This window comes from Dasypus novemcinctus, chromosome 5 (genome assembly GCF_030445035.2).
Source record: "Dasypus novemcinctus isolate mDasNov1 chromosome 5, mDasNov1.1.hap2, whole genome shotgun sequence".
NCBI lineage: Eukaryota > Metazoa > Chordata > Mammalia > Cingulata > Dasypodidae > Dasypus > Dasypus novemcinctus.
The window spans coordinates 168,080,127-168,102,406 of record NC_080677.1 but is presented as its reverse complement, the minus strand read 5'-3'; the positions used below and the strand labels follow the sequence as shown (position 1 = coordinate 168,102,406).

Sequence of the window (22,280 nt, the reverse complement as noted above, 5' to 3'; positions counted from 1 at the left end):
CCCCAACCCTCTTGTAGCCCTCCTCAACGCATCATTTATCTCCTTAAACTTATCCCAGCCCAACCTTACACAACGTTGCTGGCTCTGCTTCTCCGCCGCGGCTCCCTTCTATGAAGCCATAGCTACCAACGGCGCCTATCGCGCCTCCCCAGACTCCACTGGTACCTCTTGCAATTGGAACCAAACAAAAAGAGGACTCACCCTCCGATCAGTTTCCCAGACTGGACTCTGTATAATAAGAATCGGCGGCAAGATTCTCCCCTCCATGCAGTCCCTCTGCAGCCTAACTCACACCCCTAATGCAGCCGCTAAGTTCCTAATTCCCCTTAATAATACCAAATGGCTATGTTCTTCCTCCGGCCTCACTCCATGTCTCAATGTTCAAACCCTTAACTCCACCAGCGACACCTGTGTGCTCATACTCATTGCCCCCCCTGCCCCCCCCCCCCCCCCCCCCCCCCCCCCCCCGCGTTCTCTTTTATACTGATAACCAATTCTTTGACTCCTGGCAGCACTTCTGCTCCCCGCAGCACGAGCAGAAACAGGAAGTCTTCACCGCCATCACAATTGCCACCCTTCTAGGTCTTGCCGGCACAGCCACTGGGGCTGCCCAATGGAATCCTTTCTTACTTTCTCCCCTTTCTAGGCCTGCTCCTCACCCTTGTCCTCCTATTAGCCCTAGGACCCTGGATCATCAGGCAAATTGTCCGGCTTGTCAAAAATCAAGTTAACTCTGTCCTTAGTAAGCCCATCCAGGTCCGGTACCAGCAAATCTGCACCACCGACGAAGACGCACCAGGAGTCTCCATTAATTGCCGTCCTCCCCAAATGGCCAGCCGCCTCTCAACGCACCCAAGCCTCAGCTCCCCTGCCCCTACCCCTTCTCACTGCCCATCCTAACCCCTTACCCTTACCCTTTCCCCTCCCCCGCCCTGTTTATCTAAGGCCGCCAACATTCCATCGAGGCGCTGGACTGGTTAGCCAATGACGGGCAACGGGATCGGCCCGCCAGTCAACCTAAGACAGGGACACGGCCTTTTGCTGCCGCGCTTCCCCATGACGGGTAAGACTGGCCACCTGTGTGGCACGGGCATTGCCCGGCTGGGCGCAATCCCGACCTAAGACAGGCACAGTCCCCCTCCCTCCTCAAATCAAGCTTTTCGGAGGAGCTTAATAAAAACAAAGGGGGAAATGTGGGAGGAAGGGCGCCCGGCTTGCCACAGTAGCAAACGGTGCAGCAAGAAGTGATACCGCTTCTGCCCACTGGGCCTAGATAAGGTGACCACGCCTGACTAGGCCTTTGCTGCTAACGGCTGGCCGGTGCTGCCCTCCCCCTTTTTATCTCCCGCCTAGCCCAACATCCGGCCAGCTCTCACTCCCCCTTTCCCCTCCCCTATTCCAAACCTCTCCGCCAGCCCTCTGCCTAGCAACCACTTACAATCACCTATCAGGAAGCAGTACCCGCCCACACCTATCAAATCCCTCCACGCAGTCCCTAACCCTATAAAGCTATGTCCCCTTCCGCAATAAACCGGACTTGCGTACCAGACCTGGTCTCCGCGGCATTCTTTCTCCCCTCGCCGCGCGTCCTCCACGCCTGAGAGCCCCTCTGAGGCTGTCTGCCGCAGCCTCAGACGCCTTTGCAGCCAGCTGACCCCTCCAAACCCCCCCGTCAGCGTCGGGGTGCAAGCCGCCCCAGCCGCAGTTGATAATGGGGGAGTAGGGAAAAAGTGTGCCAAATGTACACTATGGACCTGGTAATAGTCTGACAATATTATCTCATAATCTGTAACAAATGTTCCACCACAGTGTGGTGTGTTGATAGAAGGGAGTTGTATGGGAATTCTGCACACGTGCATGATTGTTTTGTAAGTTTACAATTTCTACCATAAAGATATATTTAAAAAATAATAATAGGGTGGGCTGGGGGAAGAATACACCAAATGTAAAATAAGGAATATAATCAGTAGTAAGATTTTGATGATATTTCATCATTTGTAACGAATGTCTCATAGCAATGTGAAGTGTTGGTGGTGATTTGATGTACAGGGTCTCTGTATGACTTTGTGCATGTTTGCTTTGTAAGTTCACAACTTTTACTATACATTTTTGGTTTATGTATGTTCATATATAAATGATACAATAATAATAATAGGGTGGGTTAAGGGGAAAAAGAGTAAGTGTCCCCTCCTCTTCTATTTTTAAAAAAGCATTTGAGAAGGACTGGTATTAAATCTACTTTAAATAATGGGTAGAATTAACAGTGAAGCCATCTGGTCCTGGGTGTTTCTTTTTTGGGTGATTTTTGATTACTGATTCAAGCTCTTGTTAGAGTTCTGCTAATATTTTCTATTTCTTCTTGTAAAAATAAATTGTAAGTAATTTATATTTCCTAGGAATTCATTCATTTCATCTAGGTTTTCTAAATTTTTGGTGTATACTTGTTCATAGTACCCTTTTATAATCCTTTTTATTTTTGATAGGTCAGTAATATTGTTCCCATTTTCATTCCTGATTTTAGTTATTTGTGCCCTCTCTTTTGTCCTTTGTCAGTCTGACTAGAAGTTTGTCTATTTTATTGATCTTTTAAAAGAACAAACTTTTGGTTTCATTCTTTTGTTTATCTATTTTTCATTTATCTCTGCTACAATCTTTACCATTCCCTTTTTTATGCTAAATTGAGTTTACTCTTCTTTTCCTAGTTTCTTTATATGTAAAGTTGGTTTGCTGATTTGTGATCTTACTTATTTTTTAATGTGCTCTTTAATAGGATTTTGAATTACAATGCAAGAAAACACTATTCTTGTGGGGACTTGTTGGTGAGGATGTGATATATTTATTAAATAATACACAGTATTTTTTGACTGTGGAACAAACAAGGTAAGAGCCCCTGGACTGTTTTAGAGTTTCGTTCAAGTTTTCTATGTCCTCATTGATCTCCTATTTAGGTCTTCTACCCATAACTGAAAACAGTATATTGTAGAACTATCTATCTCTTCAATTCTTTCAAATTATTCTTCATATATTTTAGTGTTCTGTTGTTAGGTATGTTTATAATTGCTATATCCTCTTGCTGGATTTACAAATATATAATATCCTTTTTTGTTTCTTGGAATCTTTTTTAACTTATAATCTATTTTGTCTGACAATAATATAGCCACCCCAGCTTTCTTTTCATTACCATTTGTGTGGAATATCTTTTTTTATTAGAGAAGTGGGTTTACAGAATATTCATGCATAAAATAAAGAATTCCTATATATCACCCTATTATAAAGATCTTGTATTGATTGGTTACATCTGTTACAAATGCTGATAGGACACTTTTATAACATAGACCATGGTTTAACTTAGAGTTCACTGTTTGTATAGTGTAGTTCCATGAACTTTAACCTTATTCTGTGGCCATAAATATAATCTAACATTTCCTCTTTTAATCACATTTAGATATATATTTCAGTACTGATAATTATGCTCACAATGTGGTGCTAACACTATCATCCAGTACCAAACCTTTGCATCATTCCAAATAGGAGCCCAGTACACTTTAAGCCTTAACTTTCCATTACTGATTTCGCTTGCCAAGCTGCTGAAAGCAAATACCATAAAATGCCTTGGCAAATTGAGAACTTACCACCTGAATGAAATGAGTCACATCTTAAGTTATGCTCCTGCTCACCAAAAGGGCTTACTTACAATTGGTCTACACCCACAGGAATGGATTGACTTTAAGAACAGACTTTTCTGGGGTACATATGGCTTAAAACCATCACAATTACTTTCAACCTCTTTGTGTCTTTTTATCTGAAGTGAGTGTCTTGTAAGACAGCATATAGATGGATCATGTGTTCCATTAAATCTGCCAATCTCTCTCTTTTAATTAGAGTTTAATCTATTTATACTGCAGATAATAACTGAGAAGAATTTACTTCTGCTATTTAGCTATTTGATTTCTGTATGTCTTATATTTGTTCATCAATTACTCCATTATTGTCTCTTTTTTTTGTATTTAGTTGTCTTTTTTAATGTACAATTTTGATTCCCTTGCTCTTTCCTTTTCTCTATATTTTCTAATTATTTTCTTATTAGTTAAATTTTTAATTACAAAATTAACATCTTAAACTAATAACAACCTAGTTTGGATAATACCAACCTAGTTCATAGTATACAAATGATCTACTTCTATATATTTCCATCCTTCCGCCTGTATATTATCATTTTCTCAAATTATGTCTTTATACACTATATATTCATTAACATAAATTATTATTTCACACATTTGCATTCTAAGTCAAATGAGCTAAAAAGCAGTTACAAATCCAAAACACCCTAATACAGGATTTTATATTCATCTATGCAGTTATCCTTACCAATGTTCTTTATTTCTTCTATGGTTTTGAGCTACTGTCTAGTGTCCTTTTATTTCAGCCTAACGGATTCCCATTAGCATTTCTTGTCAGGCAGTTCTTCTGGTAATGAATACTTTCAACTTTTGTTTCCTGTAAATATCTAAATTTTGCCTTTGTTTCTGAAAGATACTTTTGTCTGATATAGAATTCTTGTTCAACAGTTGTTGTTGTTGTTTCTCTGTAAGGATTTTTGATCTGTCATTCTACTATCTTCTGGCCTCCATGGTTTCTGATAAGAAATCTGCTGCTAATTTCACTGAGGGTCCCTTTTCTGTGACAAGTCTCTTCTCTCTTGTTACTTTCAAAATTCTTTCTTCATCCTTGGATTTTGATAATTTTATTACAATGTTTCTTGTTGTAGATTTCTTACAGACTATCCTGCTCTGAGTTTGTTAGTTTCCTGAATGTGTATATTCATGTTTTTCATCAGATTTGGGATGGATTTGGTCATTATTTCTTCAAATAGTTTTTCTGCTCCCTTCTCTCATCCTCCAGGGACTCTAAAGAGATGTATGTTGTTACACTTGACAATGACCCACTGGTCCCTTGGGCTCTGTAATTTCTCTTCAATTTTTTCCCCTTCTACTTCTCACACTGGGTAATTGCTACTGTCTTGTCTTCAAGTTTGCTGGCACTTTCTTCTGTCTGCTGAAATCTGCTACTGAATTCCTCTAGTAAGTTTTTCATTTCAATTATTGTACTTTATTTTTTTTTTTTTTGAAAGATTTATTTATTTATTTAATTTCCCCCCCTCCCCTGGTTGTCTGCTCTTGGTGTCTATCTGCTGCGTCTTGTTTCTTTGTCCGCCTCTGTTGTCGTCAGCGGCACTGGAAGTGTGGGCGGCGCCATTCCTGGGCAGGCTGCTCTTTCTTTTCACGCTGGGCGGCTTTCCTCACGGGCACACTCCTTGCGCGTGGGGCTCTCACGCGGGGGACACCCTTGCGTGGCACAGCACTCCTTGCGCGCATCAGCACTGCGCATGGCCAGCTCCACACGGGTCAAGGAGGCCCGGGGCTTGAACCGCGGACCTCCCATGTGGTAGACGGACGCCCTAACCACTGGGCCAAAGTCCGTTTCCCTAATTATTGTACTTTACAACTCTAAAGTTTCCATCAGCTTTCCTTTTATAATTTCTATTTTGTTCACAGAATATTTTCTTAATTTCCTTGTTCTTTGTATATGGGTTCCTTTAGCTCACTGAACATATTTAAGATGTCTGACTTAAAGTCTTTGATTAATAGCTCCAATGCATGCGCTTCCTCAGAGATGGTTTCTGGCAAATCCTTTTTTTTTCTCATAATTTTTTGTTTTATGGAATTTTTTTGTTGAGTATTGGACATTCTGAATATTAATGTTGTAAATCTGGAAATCAAATTCTCAATCCTCTGGGATTTCTGCTTTTTTCCCCTCTCTATTAGGTCTGGAGCCATCACATGTGCCTTTTCCAAACTATTTTTGCTCACAAACAGGGAATGGAAAGGAAAAAAAGAGAAAGGAGAAGGACAGAAGTGTGACCGGCTCTTGAAGACTCCTGTGAGGGGGCGGTGGAGCCATGGGCCCTGCAGAGCTGGTGCCCCAGTGCTGGGCAGCAGGTGGTCAGGAGCAGTGGTCAGCCGTCAGACCACACCTCCTCCCCTCCCCCAGGGATGTGGGAGGCCCACGGCCAGCACCGGCACCAGCAAGCGGCCCCAGGAGCCGAGCCCACAGTCCCCACTTGCGGGCCAGCAGCCACCACGCACAGGGTGAACTTCACCAGTATTTACTGCAACTTACCAGCCTTTTCCTGCAGGTATTCTTGGATGCTGTGAGTACTCCACCTGACCTGAATTCCAAAATAGTTGATTCAGCCAGTTCTTGCCAGTTCAGTAGCTGTCCCTGTGGAGGGTCTGATTCCTGGAGCTTCCTACTCTGCCGTAGGCCCACAGTCCTTTCCTCTGGCTTCGTGGCTTTTGATTCAGTGTCTGGCACAGAGCCAAGCCTCTGACTGCTCTTTTGCCCTGAGCCCACCCCAGGCCCCAGCCTGGTCCTGAAGGCTCTGTGGCCCTGCTGCCGGGCATGCATGGGGCACAGATGGGCAGAGCCTTGCCCTGCCCTGTGCCCCTTCTGAGTGGCCTGGGAAGACGGGAAGTACTCATGTGATCAGATAAAGCCCCAGAAACAGCGCTGGAGTGAGTGAGAGACTGGGACAGGGTGCTGCAGCCCAGACCAGAGTGACCACAGAACCTGCTGCTCAGACCCATGATGGCCTTGGCCCAGGAAACCTGAACACACTGTGCTTGTCTCTCCTGGACAAGCAAGGGGACAGGGCCACAGCCCAAATGACAGGTAGCCTTGTCCAGACACTTCAAACCTTACCACTCAGGGTCCACAGATGGCTCAGACAGAAGGTTCTGGTTATGTTTTCATCATTTCTCTGGTAGCCTCCATGGTAGGTTAGAAGAGGGAAAACGTTATGTGGCAAATATTCCTCATAGAGAAGCTCTTTCATGCTCACGGTGTGCACTGCCTGTAAACACACTAGGTTCATCTGAGCGAGGGAGGGCTGGGAAGCATGAAGTGAGCTGTCTGCCTGGGGGCTCTCTGCCCACCCCTTCCCGAAGGCGCAGTACTGCGCACCCAGCGGCGGCTCACCAGAACTTTCGCAGGGCGCTGTCTGTACGGTCCCACCTCCGGCACGTGCCTCCTCCTGACAAGGTGAGGAATGGTGGAGTTCCGCAGAAAGGCACTGAGCTCAGGGGTATCCTCACGGGAGGCTGCAGGCTGCAAAGAGAAACAAGGAGGAACCCACACTGCTACATCAGTATTTGTCACCTATGAAACTTTTTTTCCAATTGAATATGATTCGCATTCTGGTTTTCCAGCAAAATGAGAACAAAGCCTTTAAGCCAATTATTGGAATTCCTGTGGTATGAGGACCACATTCCTGGGACTTTGTCCTGTAAGGACTTTAAGCAGAAGCAATTCTCTGTGAGAAGGGACAGCATATGTGAAGTGGTGTTTCAGGCACGGATCACTGCTTCAGTATTCCCTCGTGATATAGTGGGGGTGACTGACTGAGCATGTTGCATGGGTGGCAGATCCCAGGGATGGCCTGGTGGGATTCAGGACCACTGTGGCACCCTCAAGAGAGAGCAGCTTCTTTGCAAAGGCAGCTTCTCCAAAGCCTGTACAGGAATACTGCGTTGGAACAGGATTTTCAGTCCTGAACTTGTTTTCAAGTGTTCTAGAACTTATGGTTTTCATCTCAGGGTCCAAGCTGGGTATGTCTGATGGTTGAATAAACATTTGGGAATTCCAATAAACCAGACATAGTAACCTGTTAAGATTCTTTATTTCAATCAAAGTTTCTAAGGATTAAATTTAGACTCAATATAAAAACCTAATTTTCTCCCTGCTGAGAAGCATATTCTTTTAGTTTCTCTTTGTTATCCCGGGAGCAAAAAAGTATGCTCATCTCTGTGGAATAAACAAAAACCCTACATTTCAATGTAGGATGCACATGAAATTGAAAGGATAATGCTCAGATGTCCTAAGTATCCAGAACAATCTACTTATGCACAGAAGGACCAAGCCCAGATGCCTAAGCCAGCCATAGCCTTCTTCACACTGGCCTCTGCCTCTGGACCCCGCTCACCTCTTGCCAGGGGCCCCTGGATTTCTGTTCTTCTACAGGTGGAATTGATCTCCCTGCTGCAGTGTACCCCAATAGGCCTGCCCTGTTCCCCAGCAGTGTCTGCCAAGCTATACCACACTTTCCGCTCATTTGCCTGAGCTCTCCAGTGAAGGCATCAGATGAAAAGTCACATATAGCACCATAGGAAATACCAGCAAACAGGGAGAGAAATAAGATCCAGTGAGGAAAATTGATGGGGAGATCAAATGTAGGAGGAACCCAGGAAAGTGTGGTGCCACAGTTGACTAAGGAAGAGAATTTCTAAAATCATGCATGACCAAGTACATCAAATGCTGTAGGGTAGAGAAGGGGTGCACAGACAGTGCACAAGCAGTGTGTCAAACAAAAAACAAAGGGAGCCTTTTTTAAAGCAGGGGATGGATACAGATGGAAATCAAACTGCAGCAGCTAAAGAGCGAATGGGTTTAGACAACTAGATAATCATTTGAAAAAGTATGAAATTGAATCCTTACACATTCTCATATTGAAGTAAAACCCAATAGTTCAGAGATGAGAAACAACTCATGCCTTAATAAGAAAGCATCAAAAGAAAGCAAAAGAAAACAAGAATGTTTTTAGCAGAGAACTCTTGAACTTCTCAGGTGACATCATCAATATAGTAATGTAAGACGTTCTCTGAAAAAACCTCCCCAGAGATTCAGAAAATAAAAGGACATATTCCACTTGCTTGGAGCTCTGCAGGATGGTAGAGATTGGCCAAAATTTTTTTACAAAAGCTGAATCAAAGAGAAAGAAAAGTATCTGGTAGGAAACTTCCATCTTGGACCTGCTGAGCCACGTCCCAGTCCCTTACTCAGTCCCAGTGAGCTTAGCAGTGGCGAAAAGAAAATGGCCCAGAGGATATTTTCTCTCTCTGGTAGCTGAGAATTGGACCTACAGACACCGTTGAAAGTAAGATATGGACAAAATTCCTCTATCAGAGGGAACATTCCGAAAACAAAGCAGAGAGACACAGAGGGAGTTGGAGAGAGGGGCAGGGAAGGAGGGATGGAAAGGGGGTGCCTGCACACGGCTGGGGGAGGAGGGCAAACCTGGGAGCAAGCAATGACTGTCACCAAAGCATCACAAATGGAGAGGAGAAAATACTACACGTGGGTATTAATCTCCTGATATGACTTTCTGAAACACTGAGCAGCCAGATTTTCCCCTAAAGGAGTTGTAGGGAAAGCTTGTGTTAAGAGGCAAGTCAAAGGCATCAAAAATCCCTCGGCTTTGAGGTAACCAGCTGTTCCACCTGTTCAGGGCCCTCCAAGCAATTCCAAAAAGAATGAAAAGAAATTGCAGTATCCTAAAAGATATACTAGACGGCCTTCTTCTGTTTACATTGATATGCATGCATGTGCATACATGTATATGTGTACATGCATGTGTGCACACATGTGTAGCTTTGTGTATGTGTGTGCATTCATGGGTGTGTGCAAGTCTGTGTGCGTGTGTGTGCGTGCATGTATGTGCATGTGCATATGTACAGTTGTGTGCATATGTACATGTTCGTGTGTGCATGTTTTATGTGCATGCATTCGTGCGTGCATGTGTGTCTGCATGTATGCATGTGTGTGCACATGTGTGGGCGCATGCATGTGTGTCTGTGTGTGAGCATGCATTGCATGTGTGCATGCAAGCATATGTGTGCATGCATGTTTCTGTGTGTGTGTGCATGTGGTGTGCATAAAGTAGGAAAGAGAACGAGCCTGGCAGCTGTTGATCTAAGAAGTTCAAGTGTGCCTGCTTTCTGAATTAATGAGAACAGTAGAGTTAGAAAAGCACAAAGTACTCCTAAGGGTAAAGCAAAAAAACTGATGTGCATTTGCCAAGCCAAGGCACAGTCTGTATGCCCACTGGTTTCAAACAACCGTTTGCAGGACCCTGAGCCTTGACAAGCTGTTTCTGGTGTAGTTTGGATTTCTGTGGGTCTGTCTTGTTAAACAGCCCAGTTCTCAGTGGTGGCCTCTGCTCTCCAGGGCTCCAGAGACGACTCTTCAGCTGCACCATCTTGCCTCTTGCTAAGCTCTCCCCAGTCCGGTCCCTTCAGACCACTTTGCGGGGAATCTTCTGTCTTCAGCTCAGGCCAAGCAGGCAGGATCGTAATCTTGGCGCGGTTCACATCAAGGTTCTGGGCTCCCTGCTCCTGGGCAGACTCAAACGCCATGGCCCTTCCTCACCATGCACGCTCGCTGATGCTCACAAAACCTGCCCCTTTTTTAACAAGTCCTTATCTGTATGAAGCGGCAGTTCCATAGGAAGGTTTACTTTTCGACCTCATCTTAGGTAGAGATTGCAGCCAGTGTGAATTACCCAAAGTTGAAAATTGGTAGTTCAAAATCAGGACTTTACTGGCATCAGGAGGCTGAGAAATTTTTTGCTCAACTCTAAAATTGTATTCCAAGAAGGAGCTGGCACAGATTAGTTTAATGGCTTAGTCTAAGTGCTGCCAACAGTGGAACGTTTCAGAGTCAGGAAGTGAAGGCAAAGCCACCTCGAACCCCACCGCCGACCTGGTCTCTGAAGTCTGAAGGCGGCACTTCTGGAGTCTCTGCTTTCACCCTATGCTTACAGTAGATGGATGGGTCTGTGCACTTGAGAGGGAGCCATCCTGTGAGGGACAGGAAGCGGGGAGGCGAGAGAGGAGGCGGGTGGGCGAGCCAGAGCCACGGCAGCCACGGTCCTCGGTGCCAGCCTGGCTGCTCTCCTTTGGCCGCGTCTCCACTGTCCCCCTGCCCTTGCCGCTTCGGGGAGCCGGGCTGAGGGACGTCCCTGAAGCCGGGTCTTAATCAGGACGCCTGAGTGGGGGCTTCCACCCCCGCTGGGACAGGGGTGGACTCGCTGGGCGAGGGGCTGAGCCGGCGGCTGCTGTGGAGCTGAACCCCCCGCCCAGGCCCTGGTCGCTGGCGCGCACGTGGGAAGGGTCACGCTTGGAGTGCACCCCCAGTTCACGGGGCTGTTCCCGAAGGTGTCGGCTGGCGTTCAGAACACTCTTCTCCTTGGAGACGAGGTCATTAGTGTGGCTCGGCCAAAACCAATTCCATCCTCAGCAGGGCCACGTGCCATGAAACCATGCACTTGCCACAGAAAACCCAACACCCAAGACTGTTGACTGGACGTTAGAAAAAACCATTATACTAAACACTGACAGGTGGAAATAGGTTTAATCTGAGAGAGTGGGAAAGTACGCAGCCTTTGTGGAGATTCTGAGACACTTCAGAATTGGTGGTTGTGCTCTTTCTTAGCGGATGGCCATGAAAATATCTCTAAGGAAATCTGGACAGTTTCTTTTTCTTAAGCAAGTTTCCTTAGAAACCTGTGAGTGTTGGGCAAAGGTGATGAGGACAGAGATATTTTCAGCAAAACTGAGGATGTATCTGAGGGGGAGAAGTTGCCTCAAAAAAGTGTGAGAACAGAAGAAAAAGGGATTTTGCCAACAGGACATGAACAGAATGGGCATGGAGGAAACCTTGGAGGCAACAGTCCAAGTCCCTTAAGGAGACCAGCGGTGGACAGACGCCCTGTGCCAGGGCTGTGCTGCCCATGGAGTGTCCTCGGAAAGGCCGACGGCCTGCAGAGAACCGCTGAGGATATGGACCTCTCAAGGGCACCGGTCCCTATTGCTCCAGAATTAAAGACGGTAGAGCCAAACAGCACAGGGTTTTAACCTTACTCCACTCACTGGATAAGACTTTAAATGGAATTTAATACCTGCCTACATAAATTTCTGCCGCCCTGTTCTTTTTACTAAATCTACCTTCTCTTTGCTTCTTACTAAAATTAAGGTGACCTAGACTCCAAATATACTTTTCTTTAGAAAGCAGTAAAGTTTTGGTGTAAAGAATCTGAAATTGATATTTAAATTTGAAAGTTTTCAGACCTATTCTGTTAAAAAATAAATTGTTTTTTGTTAATTTCCAATTCACATTTCATGCACAGAATAGAATAAAAGCAAGCTGTTTATTTTGCATTAGCTGGGAAGAAATTAATTGCTAAATAAATCAACAGTGGCTTCCCCAAGAATCACTTAATATTTTAAGAGGAAAATAATTTTCAAGTACCCTTAGTTTTTTATAGTCACTAATATAAAATACACTGATAGTGTTTTTAATCATCTATTTATTGGCAAAAAGATTTCTTAGATTTTCTGAGCCACACTTAAATATAGGTAAAAGCACTTCAAGAACTTGAAAACAATAACATTTCAACTCTTTCACAATTTCAGATTTTAAAAATTATCCTTATGATTTATTACTTTAGAGATGTATTACTTCATATTGCACTCAAATATTCTTACATCAAGTTTCCACAGATTGAGAGGTTTGTAAAATAAGCAAAATTAAGTTGCATTTTTTAAAAATGTTCATCTCAGACTTTTAATCCAAGTCTCTATCTTTAGGAGTGAGTGGGTCAGGCAAGACCAGGGGCTTGTAGATGCTACCACTCAGTTAGCAGGACCCTGTGAGCAAGTCATCTATCTGTCACTGCTAAATTGCAACAAAGAAGTCCAACCAACATGGCACACATTAAACAAGTCACCTAATATATACACACATATGTAAACACTGTCAGATATAAAGTAAACATCACACTCAGAGTTGAATGCTTTCTGCAAAATCGTGCATCTGATTCTACAACCACAGTCCAAGTGGGTTTAATCTAGGGCAGGCACACCCAGGAATTTAATTACTTAAATGTTGTACATTAATATCTAAAGATGCCATTTTATAAGTTACTGTCCTTAAAGACATTAAAATCATTTCAATGAAGAGCAAAGAAAGAGGAAATGGGAAACAAATCCAGGGAGGAAGTACTTTCCATAATTTTGCATAATAAAAGTGGCCTTATTTATTGTTTCTCCATAAAGGAGGCCTGTTGCTCCACAAGTCCTTCAATATTGAACTCCCTCTTAGTTTTCCTCTTTCTACACAGAAGTCATGCTGGGCTCTGGTGCCCGTAGCCGGCAGCCGCGGGCTGGCCTGTGTCCTGGAGAGGGCGTTCCGCCGCCTTTCCAGCAGAAGCGCTGGCCTGCAGACGCTGGGGGAGTGTGCTTCCTTACCTGAAGACGTGCTTGGTTGAGAACACCTGATCAGCAGGGTTGGGAGGATTTCTGTATTACAAATGGGCGTTTCCGAGGGCTTACACTAATTCATTTCTTCCCTTCAAGCCAAGTTTGGACTTTCATTGAATGGACCCCGGCCCTGTGGACACCTGAGCTCGTTGTGGACGCAAGTGTGGCTGCAGACCAGCTGCATGCACATCTGGACATGCGGGCATGGTGGAGTGGCAGGGTCTCAGGTCCTGGTCAGCCCGAGACTCTGAACCTGACTCTGGCAGACGCCCACGGGATTAGACGCCTGTAGAGAGAAGGAAGCCGGCGCTTGGCTTTCCTCTCAGTGTCACTGAAGAATGGCCCAGCCTGACCATTCCCAGGACATTCGATGGCCTCTGGCATTGTTAGGACCCTGAATCCTCATATCTTGGCAATAAACCAAAAATTCTTTTAAAATAGCATTTTGTATAAATCCTCCAAAATTTAACAAGTCTATGCATTTACTGGTTTTTACTAATCAAACCGTGTATAGCAGCTCCATGTTGAAATGGGCTAAATTTAGCAGTTAACCTCTACCTGTAGCATTTTATCATGAGCAATAAAATTAAGAGAAATTTAAGTTTTCTAGGAGTGATATTTTAAATTAGGTTTGGCATTTTTACTGTGATATTAAGAAAAAATGTGATCAATTCTCAACGAAGTAATTTATTTTTATAATTACTAAGCTTCTTATAAGCTGCTGGGTTTTGTTTGTTTTGTTTTCCTTACCATAAAAAAAGCCACAGTTTGGAATGGACTCCTACCTTTATATCCTGTGGGTTGATGTCAGGATTTGTTTGACACTGAAGAGGTCCCAGAGTTTCAATATGGAAAATGTAGAGGAGAAACTCGCCCCGGAAAGAAAGCGGCCAGCCCACCTCCAGGCGGGTGTCCCTGATGGAGCTGGGCCCAGCGTTGTGCAGCTGCAAGCAAGGAAGGTGCTGTAAGGAGGGAGTGTGCAAATTACAGGAATACGGTCGTGGCTATAAGAACTGAAGTCTCTGGTGTGCTGTGACGGCTGGAAGTGAAGGCTCTTCCACCTAAAAACCACTGCGACGCTGGCTTAGAGTGGGCTTTGCTGTGCTTTAACCCAACTAGGACTTGGGTCCACTGCGAGCCACCACGCGTTCCGCCCCAGGGTGGCCCTCGCTGCAGGTACCGAGCACATCCCTGGGAGCAGAGCCCCTCCTGTTGTAGCCAGCACATCTCCAGGAAGGCAGGCCACCTCATAAGGACGTGGGCTTTTAACACCTGAGTCTGTACTTGGAGGACAAAAAGCTTCCATAAAACACTTAGCATATTTATATTTATTGCATTTTTTAAACTTCACTTAAAAGTCAACAGGACCCTCTTATCATTTTTCACACTTCTGAAATTAATGATCAATAAACAATTTTAAATTGTTTCTGCTTATTTTGGTGGCCCATTTAATTCACATCACAAAAGCAGTGTGATATCTGGTGATATAGCATATTTTGAGATATGAGATTTACCATGTCAAAAACATTTGACTATTGCTTTTGGCATTACTGAGAGCTTATCCTAAACTTTTTAAGATCTGTTGATGCTAAGATTAAATGCAGCACTGCCATGAAGATGACTGAGTTTGAATATGTTCCATATTTTAAAGTTTCATCATTCTTAAGTAGAAACCAATGCGGAAAACCTTTAAATAAATTACTTTACAGCATTTTCCCAGTGAAGCTCTTAATCCTGAGAGGCCTTGGGAATTTTGTTGTCCTGCTATCTTGAGAGCTTAAGGCAAAGCTTTGGTCCAGCAAGGGCCAGGGCTGGTTCTGAGCCACAGGCTGAGCCATTCTCATGCTGACACCGCGCAGGAACGGGTGCTTCTTCCCCACGATGTGAAGAGCTCACCAGGGCTCAGGTGGCTTTAATGCTAACCTTAGAGGATGCCGCTCTTGCCTCTTATAGTGAAGGGCTAAAAACAGGCAGAATTTTGAGAAGGGCCAGTGGCATGAGTTACATAGGAAGGGGCAGAAGGCATTAATCGAGAAGGCCCCACCCAGAACAAGTGGCCCAAGTCCACTCCTGGCCCCCTGGAAAGGAATATTAGTAACTACTCTGTGGTAGCACTGACTTCGTTAAAAACAAGCTAACAACTACTAAACTAACTCTTGACATATCATCTGCTTTCTAAGTGTAAAAAATTTAAGTGCTTCCAATAATGTATGGAGAACTGTTTTCCCTATTCCTAATTCAGCCCTTGAGGTAGGGAACAATCATCAGGGCTGTCCCATGTGCTGGTTTGCTTCTGGAAACATATTTTACCAATCAAGCAATTATTAAAAGTATGAGAATAAATTATTCATTTCTAATTCAAGTTATCTGAATGACCAGTACAATTACTCTGATCTTATCTCATCTTATACTTTATCGGAGCACTGCTTCAGTAGAATGGTGAACAATTCTTAGAAACTTCTCTGTCAGGTGCCTTCTGGTTGGCCATAAGTTTAAGAGATGGGTGGGTTTTAAGGATATCTGAAGGGGAGGAAAAAATCAAATAAATCCTAGGGTCTAGTAAGTTTTTATGCTTAAACTGTCCTAGTATTAAAAAGAGAGGAAATAAATATAGAAACTTTTAAAAGAATAGTAACAAGATAAAAAGTTTTCTCATGATAGAATGGTTCTCCCCAGTGAGGAACAAATGGCCACATATGAGGCTGCCTAACAGGGTGCCCTCCTCTGTCCACCATGGCAGCATGAGTCTCAGAAGCAGACAAAGGGAGGGCCTGGGTAGTGTCTCCAAAGTGCTGAGGAGAGATTATTAGTCAGGCACATAAGAGCACACTGAAAACAACACCAACATGGACAATGACTACCTCATAGACATGCTCCACCAAAGGTCCAACTCCCTCTTCTTTGCGGGGCTCCTCTTCAGGGTCCCAGTTGTGAACGGGCAAGATGATTTGTGGGGGGTGGGAAACCCTGAAATGCAGAGAGTCGTGTGAATTGAGGATGGTGCCACTTGGAAGACGAGTCCATAGTATACAGGCCACTAACACCAGAAGGAGAAATGAAAAGTGGCTCTCAATTATTTGAGTAGATATTGCCTACATGGAAAGAAATGCTGATGGTAAAAACAGGTGATGGAGAAGGCTCTGAAGCATGTACCTCAGGCTCTTCTCACTTCCTGGTCTCAACCCAGAGACTTTACATGCTACTTTACAGCATCAATCACTTGGCAACTAGGGGACAGAACAGGGTTCCTAGACCAAGATGAAGACATGCACCCATGTGTGTGCACATATGCATGTGTGTGTGCAGCACATATAATTCTGCTTTTAACCATAATAAGAAACAGGTTAAAAATCTAGCCTTGCATGGGGTGTGTTAATGTCCAGTAGTAATAAAGAAACAGTTTCTAGTAAAAGATTCCAGACAAGGAAGTCAAAGCTGTACACATCCACAGCTCCCCCATTCTCGCACAGACATCTCATCTATGCAAGAAAGGAAGAAAAAGAAATAAAGTGCATACAGATTAGACAGAAAGAAATGAAACTGTCTTTATTTACAGACAACATGATCCTTTTGTAGAAGATCCGAAGGAATCAAACCCAAAAAGTCACCAGAAATTAAGCATGAATTTAGCAAGATCTCAGGATCTACTACTGGATTTCAAGACTTATTATGAATGTAGATGAATGGAAATAAAAGGAAAGTCCAGAAAGAGACCCTCCTGTATGCACAACTGATTTTTGACAAAGGTAACAATGTAATTCAGGGGGGAAAGGACAGTCTTTTCAACAAATGGTACTGGAACATCTGTATAATCATATTAAAAAAGAAAAAAGAACCTCGACAATTAGACCTAGATGTAATACAAAACCTAAAACTAGACCTAGATGTAATATAAAACCTAAAACTATAAAACTTCTAGGAAAAAAAAGGAGAAAATCTTTGTGATCTTGGATAAGCACAAACCATAAAACCTATTAAATTGGACTTCATCAAAGTAAAAACTTTTGCTCTTTCAATGATACTTTTTAAAAAATAAATAGCCAAACCACAGACTTGGAGAAAATATTTGCGAGATACAATATTAAATAATACTGATAAATACGTTGTATCCAAAATATATACAGAATTTTCAGAACTCAACAATAAAGACTTAATAGTAAATGGGCAAAATATTTGAAGACAACGCACAAAAGAGACACTGATAGCAAATAAGCACTTCAAAGATGCTCAACATCCTTAGTCAATAGGCAAATGCACATTTAAGTCACAGTGAGGGCAAAAGGTGGAGTAGGAAGTTCTCTAAGTCTAGGAAAATGAAAGACCTACAAAAAGAAAATTTGATTAACTAGATGGTAACCCTGGAACTAAACTGGACATTCAGAATAGGAAGCGAGAGGTTGCTAAGAGTTCAGCATTTGTAAGTAAAAGTGGGAATTAGCAACCAGCTCTTACTTCAGCACCATGGCAGTGGCTGCAGAAGTGGCTGTTGCTGTAGCAATGCAGAGGAGTCCAGGAGTGGCTGCTGGGGCCAGGGCAGGCAGAGGAAACTTCCTTCTCTGAGAGTTAAGGGTTGAGGTTGGTGTAGGGGGTCCGTGAGGCCAGCCAAGAAGCTGGCTCTTGGGAAGGAGCTCCTCGAACCTCTTACCAGAATGCAGCTGGACGTCAAAAGGGTCCATGGGATGGAGGAATAGAGTACGAATTGGAGTGGACTTACTTATATTCTACTATGGAACTATTGTGATTAGTAATGGAAGAAATTGTGGCATTGATGTGGAAAAAGTGACCATGGTAGCTGCTGAGGGTAGGGAGAGGGAAGAAGAGATATGATGTGGGAGCATTTTCAGGACTTGGAGTTGTCCTGGGTGGTACTGCAGGGACAGATGCTGGACATTGTTTGTCCTGCCATGGTCCACTGGGTGGACTCAGGGAGAGTGTAAACTACAACATAAACCATTATCCATGTGGTGCAGCAGTGCTGCAAAATGTATTCATCAAATGCAATGAATGTGCCATGATGATGAAAGAAGCTGTTGATGTGGGAGGAGTGGGGTGAGGGAGGGTGGGGGTATGTGGGGACCTCTTATATTTTTTAATGTAACATTTAAAAAAAAATAAAGAGAGAGGGGAAAAAAAGAGCTAGTCCATCTTTGGCTGTTTCTTTCCTTCTTCTTTGTGTGGGCATTTCCAGGGCTGGCAGACCCCGGAGGGCATGGCAGAGAGTCTGGACTGGGTCTCAGCTCTCTCTGCCGAACCAGCTTCTGGCCTCAGAGGAGCACCCGCCAGGCTTAGAGACACAGTGCACTTTCTCATTTCTGGGTTTCTTCTCTCTCTCTCTCTAGCCATTTATTCTAGTGGATCCCTGAGGGTCCAGCACAGATGGAAGCAGTGTCTTCTGGCCTTAAACCACCATCTACAGGGACATAAAGAGCCAATGTACCTCTTCTTTTTATCATTATTTTGGGTTGGTTGTTTTTGTATCTTTCTGTTTTATATTTTTTGATTGAGTAGATCGCTGAGGGATGAGCAGGGATATCGGCCTAGGTTTCGGCCTCAAGAGCAGCAGCTTCTGGCTTTCTACCAGCACATAACAAGATACTTGGAGAAGCAGCAAACCTCCTTACCCAACCCCCTCTTTTGTTGTTGGTGTTGTTGTTTGTTTTTGGTCCATTTGTTAGTAATTTGTTTCCTTGTTTTTCCTCTCTCACTTTCTTTCCTATCTTTTATTCTTTTCTCCTTCTTCCCCCCCTCCCTCTCCTTCCTTCCTTCCTCTGTCCCTCCCTCCCTTTCTCTTCTTCTTAGTCTGGCAGACTGAAGAGTGGAAGAACTAGATTTTCAGAGTGAGCACAATACAAAATTCAGAATGTCCAGATCTCAAGTAAAAATTACAAAGCATACAAGGAGACAGGAAAGTATGGCCTAACCAAAGAGAAAAAAGAATTTGACAGAAAATACTTTGAAGAAAACTCAGTCTCTGGAATTATTAATAAAAAATCTTAGAACAACTCTCTTAAAGGATCAGTGAACTAAAGGAAATCAGGAAAACAATATGTGGACATAAAGAGAATATCAGTTATGAGATACAAGTGATAAAAAAGAACTGAATGGAAATTCTGGAACTGAAAAGTACAACATATGAAGTGAAATGTTCAAGAGCAGATTGGAGGAAGCAAAAGAGAGGATCAACACCCAAACACGAAACAATTGAAATTGTCCAGGTTGAGGAGTCTCAACAGAGCCTGAGGAAGCTGTGGGATACCATCAAACATATCAACACATGCACCATAGGAGTTCCAGAAGGAGACGAGAAAGATAAAGGACCAAAATAAATTTTTTTTAAGAAATATTTGATGATATTAATATGCTAATCCAAGTCAAGCAGGATGAACCCAAACAGATCTAAACTGAGACATATTATGATCAAACTGTGCAGTGCCAAGGATAAAGACAAAATCTTAAAAACAGTAAGAGAAGCAAAAAGTATTAGCAAATTGGCAGAAGCCTTGCCTTAATAGTAATTTTCTTAAATGTAAATTGATTGAACTCTCCAATCAAAAGGCAGATATTGGCAGAATGAATAAAGAAACATGACCCAACTATATCCTGTTTCCCAGAGACCCATCTTAGATCCATAGACACATATAGGTTGAAAATGAAAAGAAGAAAAAAATTTTCATGCAAATAATAATCAAGAGAGAGCAGGAATTGGCTATATTAATATCAGGCAAAATAGACTAAGTTAAAAGTTGTTACAAGAGACCAAGAAAGACATTATATACTGATAAAATGGTTGATTCAACAAGATTTCTCAATTATAAATATATACACACCTAATCACAGAGTGCCAAAATATATGAAGCAAACCTTCATAGACTTGAAGGGAAAAACAATCTACCATAATAATTGAAGATTTACTTCCAATGCTGGATAGAACATCTAAACAGAAAATCAATAAGGAAATAGAAGACCTGAGCAGCACTATAAACCCTATATCTAACTGACATATATACCGCTTTACCCCCAAACAGCAGAATACATATTCTTTTCAAGTGCACAAGGAGATCATTCTCTAGGAGACATTACATGCTGGGGCACAAGAAAGGTCTAAATAAATTTTAAAATATTGAAATCATAAGAGATAATCTCTCTGACCACAACAGAATGAAGCTAGAAATCAATAACAGATGGAAAACTGGAAAATTTACAAATATATAAAAGTTAAAGAGCACACACTTAAACAACCAATGGAAAACAATTCCACATACAATAGCATTAAAAGAATAATCTAGGAATAAATTTAACTAAGGATGCAAAAAATTTCTATACTGAAAACTACAAAACACTGCTGAATGAAATTTAAGAAGACTTAAATACCGGCAAGGCACACCATGGTCACGGACCGGAAGAGTTAACATTGTTAATATGTCACTGTTACCCAAAGAAATATTTACACTCAATGTAATTTCTATAAAATTCCAGTAGCATTTATTTTTCAAAAAATGGAAAAATCAATTCTCAAATTGATATGGGCTTGAATAATCAACACAATCTTTTAAAAGGAGATTGGAGGATTCGTGTTTCCTGATTTTGTATTACAAAGTGACAGTAATCGAAACAATGTGGTACTGGATGCAAAAACAGACAAATAAACCAGTGGAACAGATTGAAAGTCCAGAAATAGACCCATACATTGATGGCAAATTGAGCTTTGACGAGGGTGCTAAGTGCATGCAGTGGGGAAAGAACAGTCTCTTCAACAAATGGTATTGGGAAAAGTGGAATCCATATACAAAGGAATGAAGTTAGACCCCGACCTCACTCCTTATACAAAAATCAACTCAAAATGGATCAAGAACCTAAATATGAGTTAAAACTATAAAAATCTTAGAAGATAACATACAGGCAAATATTCATGACTTGGGATTTGGCAATGGATTCTTAGATATTATACCCAAAATAAAAGCAACAAAAGAAACAATAGCTAAATTGATTTCATGAAAATTGAAATATTTCATGCATCAAAGAACATTACCAAGAAAGTGAAAAAGACAGCCTACAGAATGGGAGACAAGAGTTCCAAACCATCTATCAGGTAAGGGTTTAATATCCAAAACATATAAAGAACTTCTACAATGCAACAACAAAAACACAAACATCTCAATTTTTAAAACGGGCAAAAGAATTGAATAGACATTTCTCTAATAAAAGATATACAAATGGCCAAAAAAACACATGAAAAATGCTCAACATTTTAGCCATTAGGGAAATGTGAATCGAAATCACAATGAGTTACCACTTCACACCCACAAAGATAGCTATTATTTTTTTTTTAATAAAAATAAAAATGTTGGTGAGGACACAGATAAATAGGAACTCTAGTGCCTTGTTGGTGGAAATGTAAAATGGTTCAGCCCCTGTAGAAAGCAATAGACTAGTTTTTCTAAAAGTTAAATGTAGAACTATCATTTGACCTGGAAATACCACTTCTAGATATATATTCAAAGAGAGTGAAAACAGGGTCTCAAAACAGACACTCGCACACCAGTGTTTATAGCAGCATTATTCAAAATAGCCAGAAGCTGTAAAGACCCAAGTGAGTTTCCATCAGCAAACAAATGGATAGACAAAATGTGGTGCAGGGAAGCAGCTGTGGCTCAATCAGTTGGGCTCCCATCTTCCATATGGGAGGTCCGGGGTTTGCATCCTGGGCCCTCCTTGTGAAGGCAGGCTCACCCACACACCATGGAGCGCTGCCAGCCCAAAAGTGCCACAGAGTGCCGACTGGCCCACAAGCACTGTGGAGTGCTGGCTCAGCAAGGTGACGCAACAAAAAGGGAGACAAGTAAAAGCACAGAAGAGCACACAGTGAATGGACACAGAGAGCAGACAGCAAGCAAGCCCTACAAGGGGATGGGATAAACAAATTTTTAAAAATAAAATAAAATAAGCACACAGATAAAAAATAAATGTGGTGCATACACACAATAGAGTATTATTCAGCCATAAGAAAGATCGAAGTTACCAGACAGGCTGCAACATGGAAGAAACCTGTAAACACTATGCTCAGTGAAACAAGCAAAACAAATAAGGTCACAACTTGTATGATGACACTCATAAGAAATGACAGAA

General features: G+C 42.5%; 1 protein-coding gene across 4 annotated transcripts in view; it reads right to left on the bottom strand.

Annotated features, from left to right (window-relative positions):
* ITGA8 (integrin subunit alpha 8) overlaps positions 1-22,280 on the bottom strand; it is a 172,949-nt gene that overhangs the window by 36,753 nt on the left and 113,916 nt on the right. For all 4 annotated transcript variants that reach the window (XM_058297921.2, XM_058297922.2, XM_058297924.2 and 1 more), the window contains 3 exons: positions 16,016-16,121; positions 13,940-14,098; positions 7,039-7,167 (listed from right to left, as the gene is read on the bottom strand). In XM_058297921.2, coding sequence (XP_058153904.1) covers positions 7,039-7,167; positions 13,940-14,098; positions 16,016-16,121 — 394 coding nt within the window. The remainder of the gene's footprint in view (positions 1-7,038; positions 7,168-13,939; positions 14,099-16,015; positions 16,122-22,280) is intronic.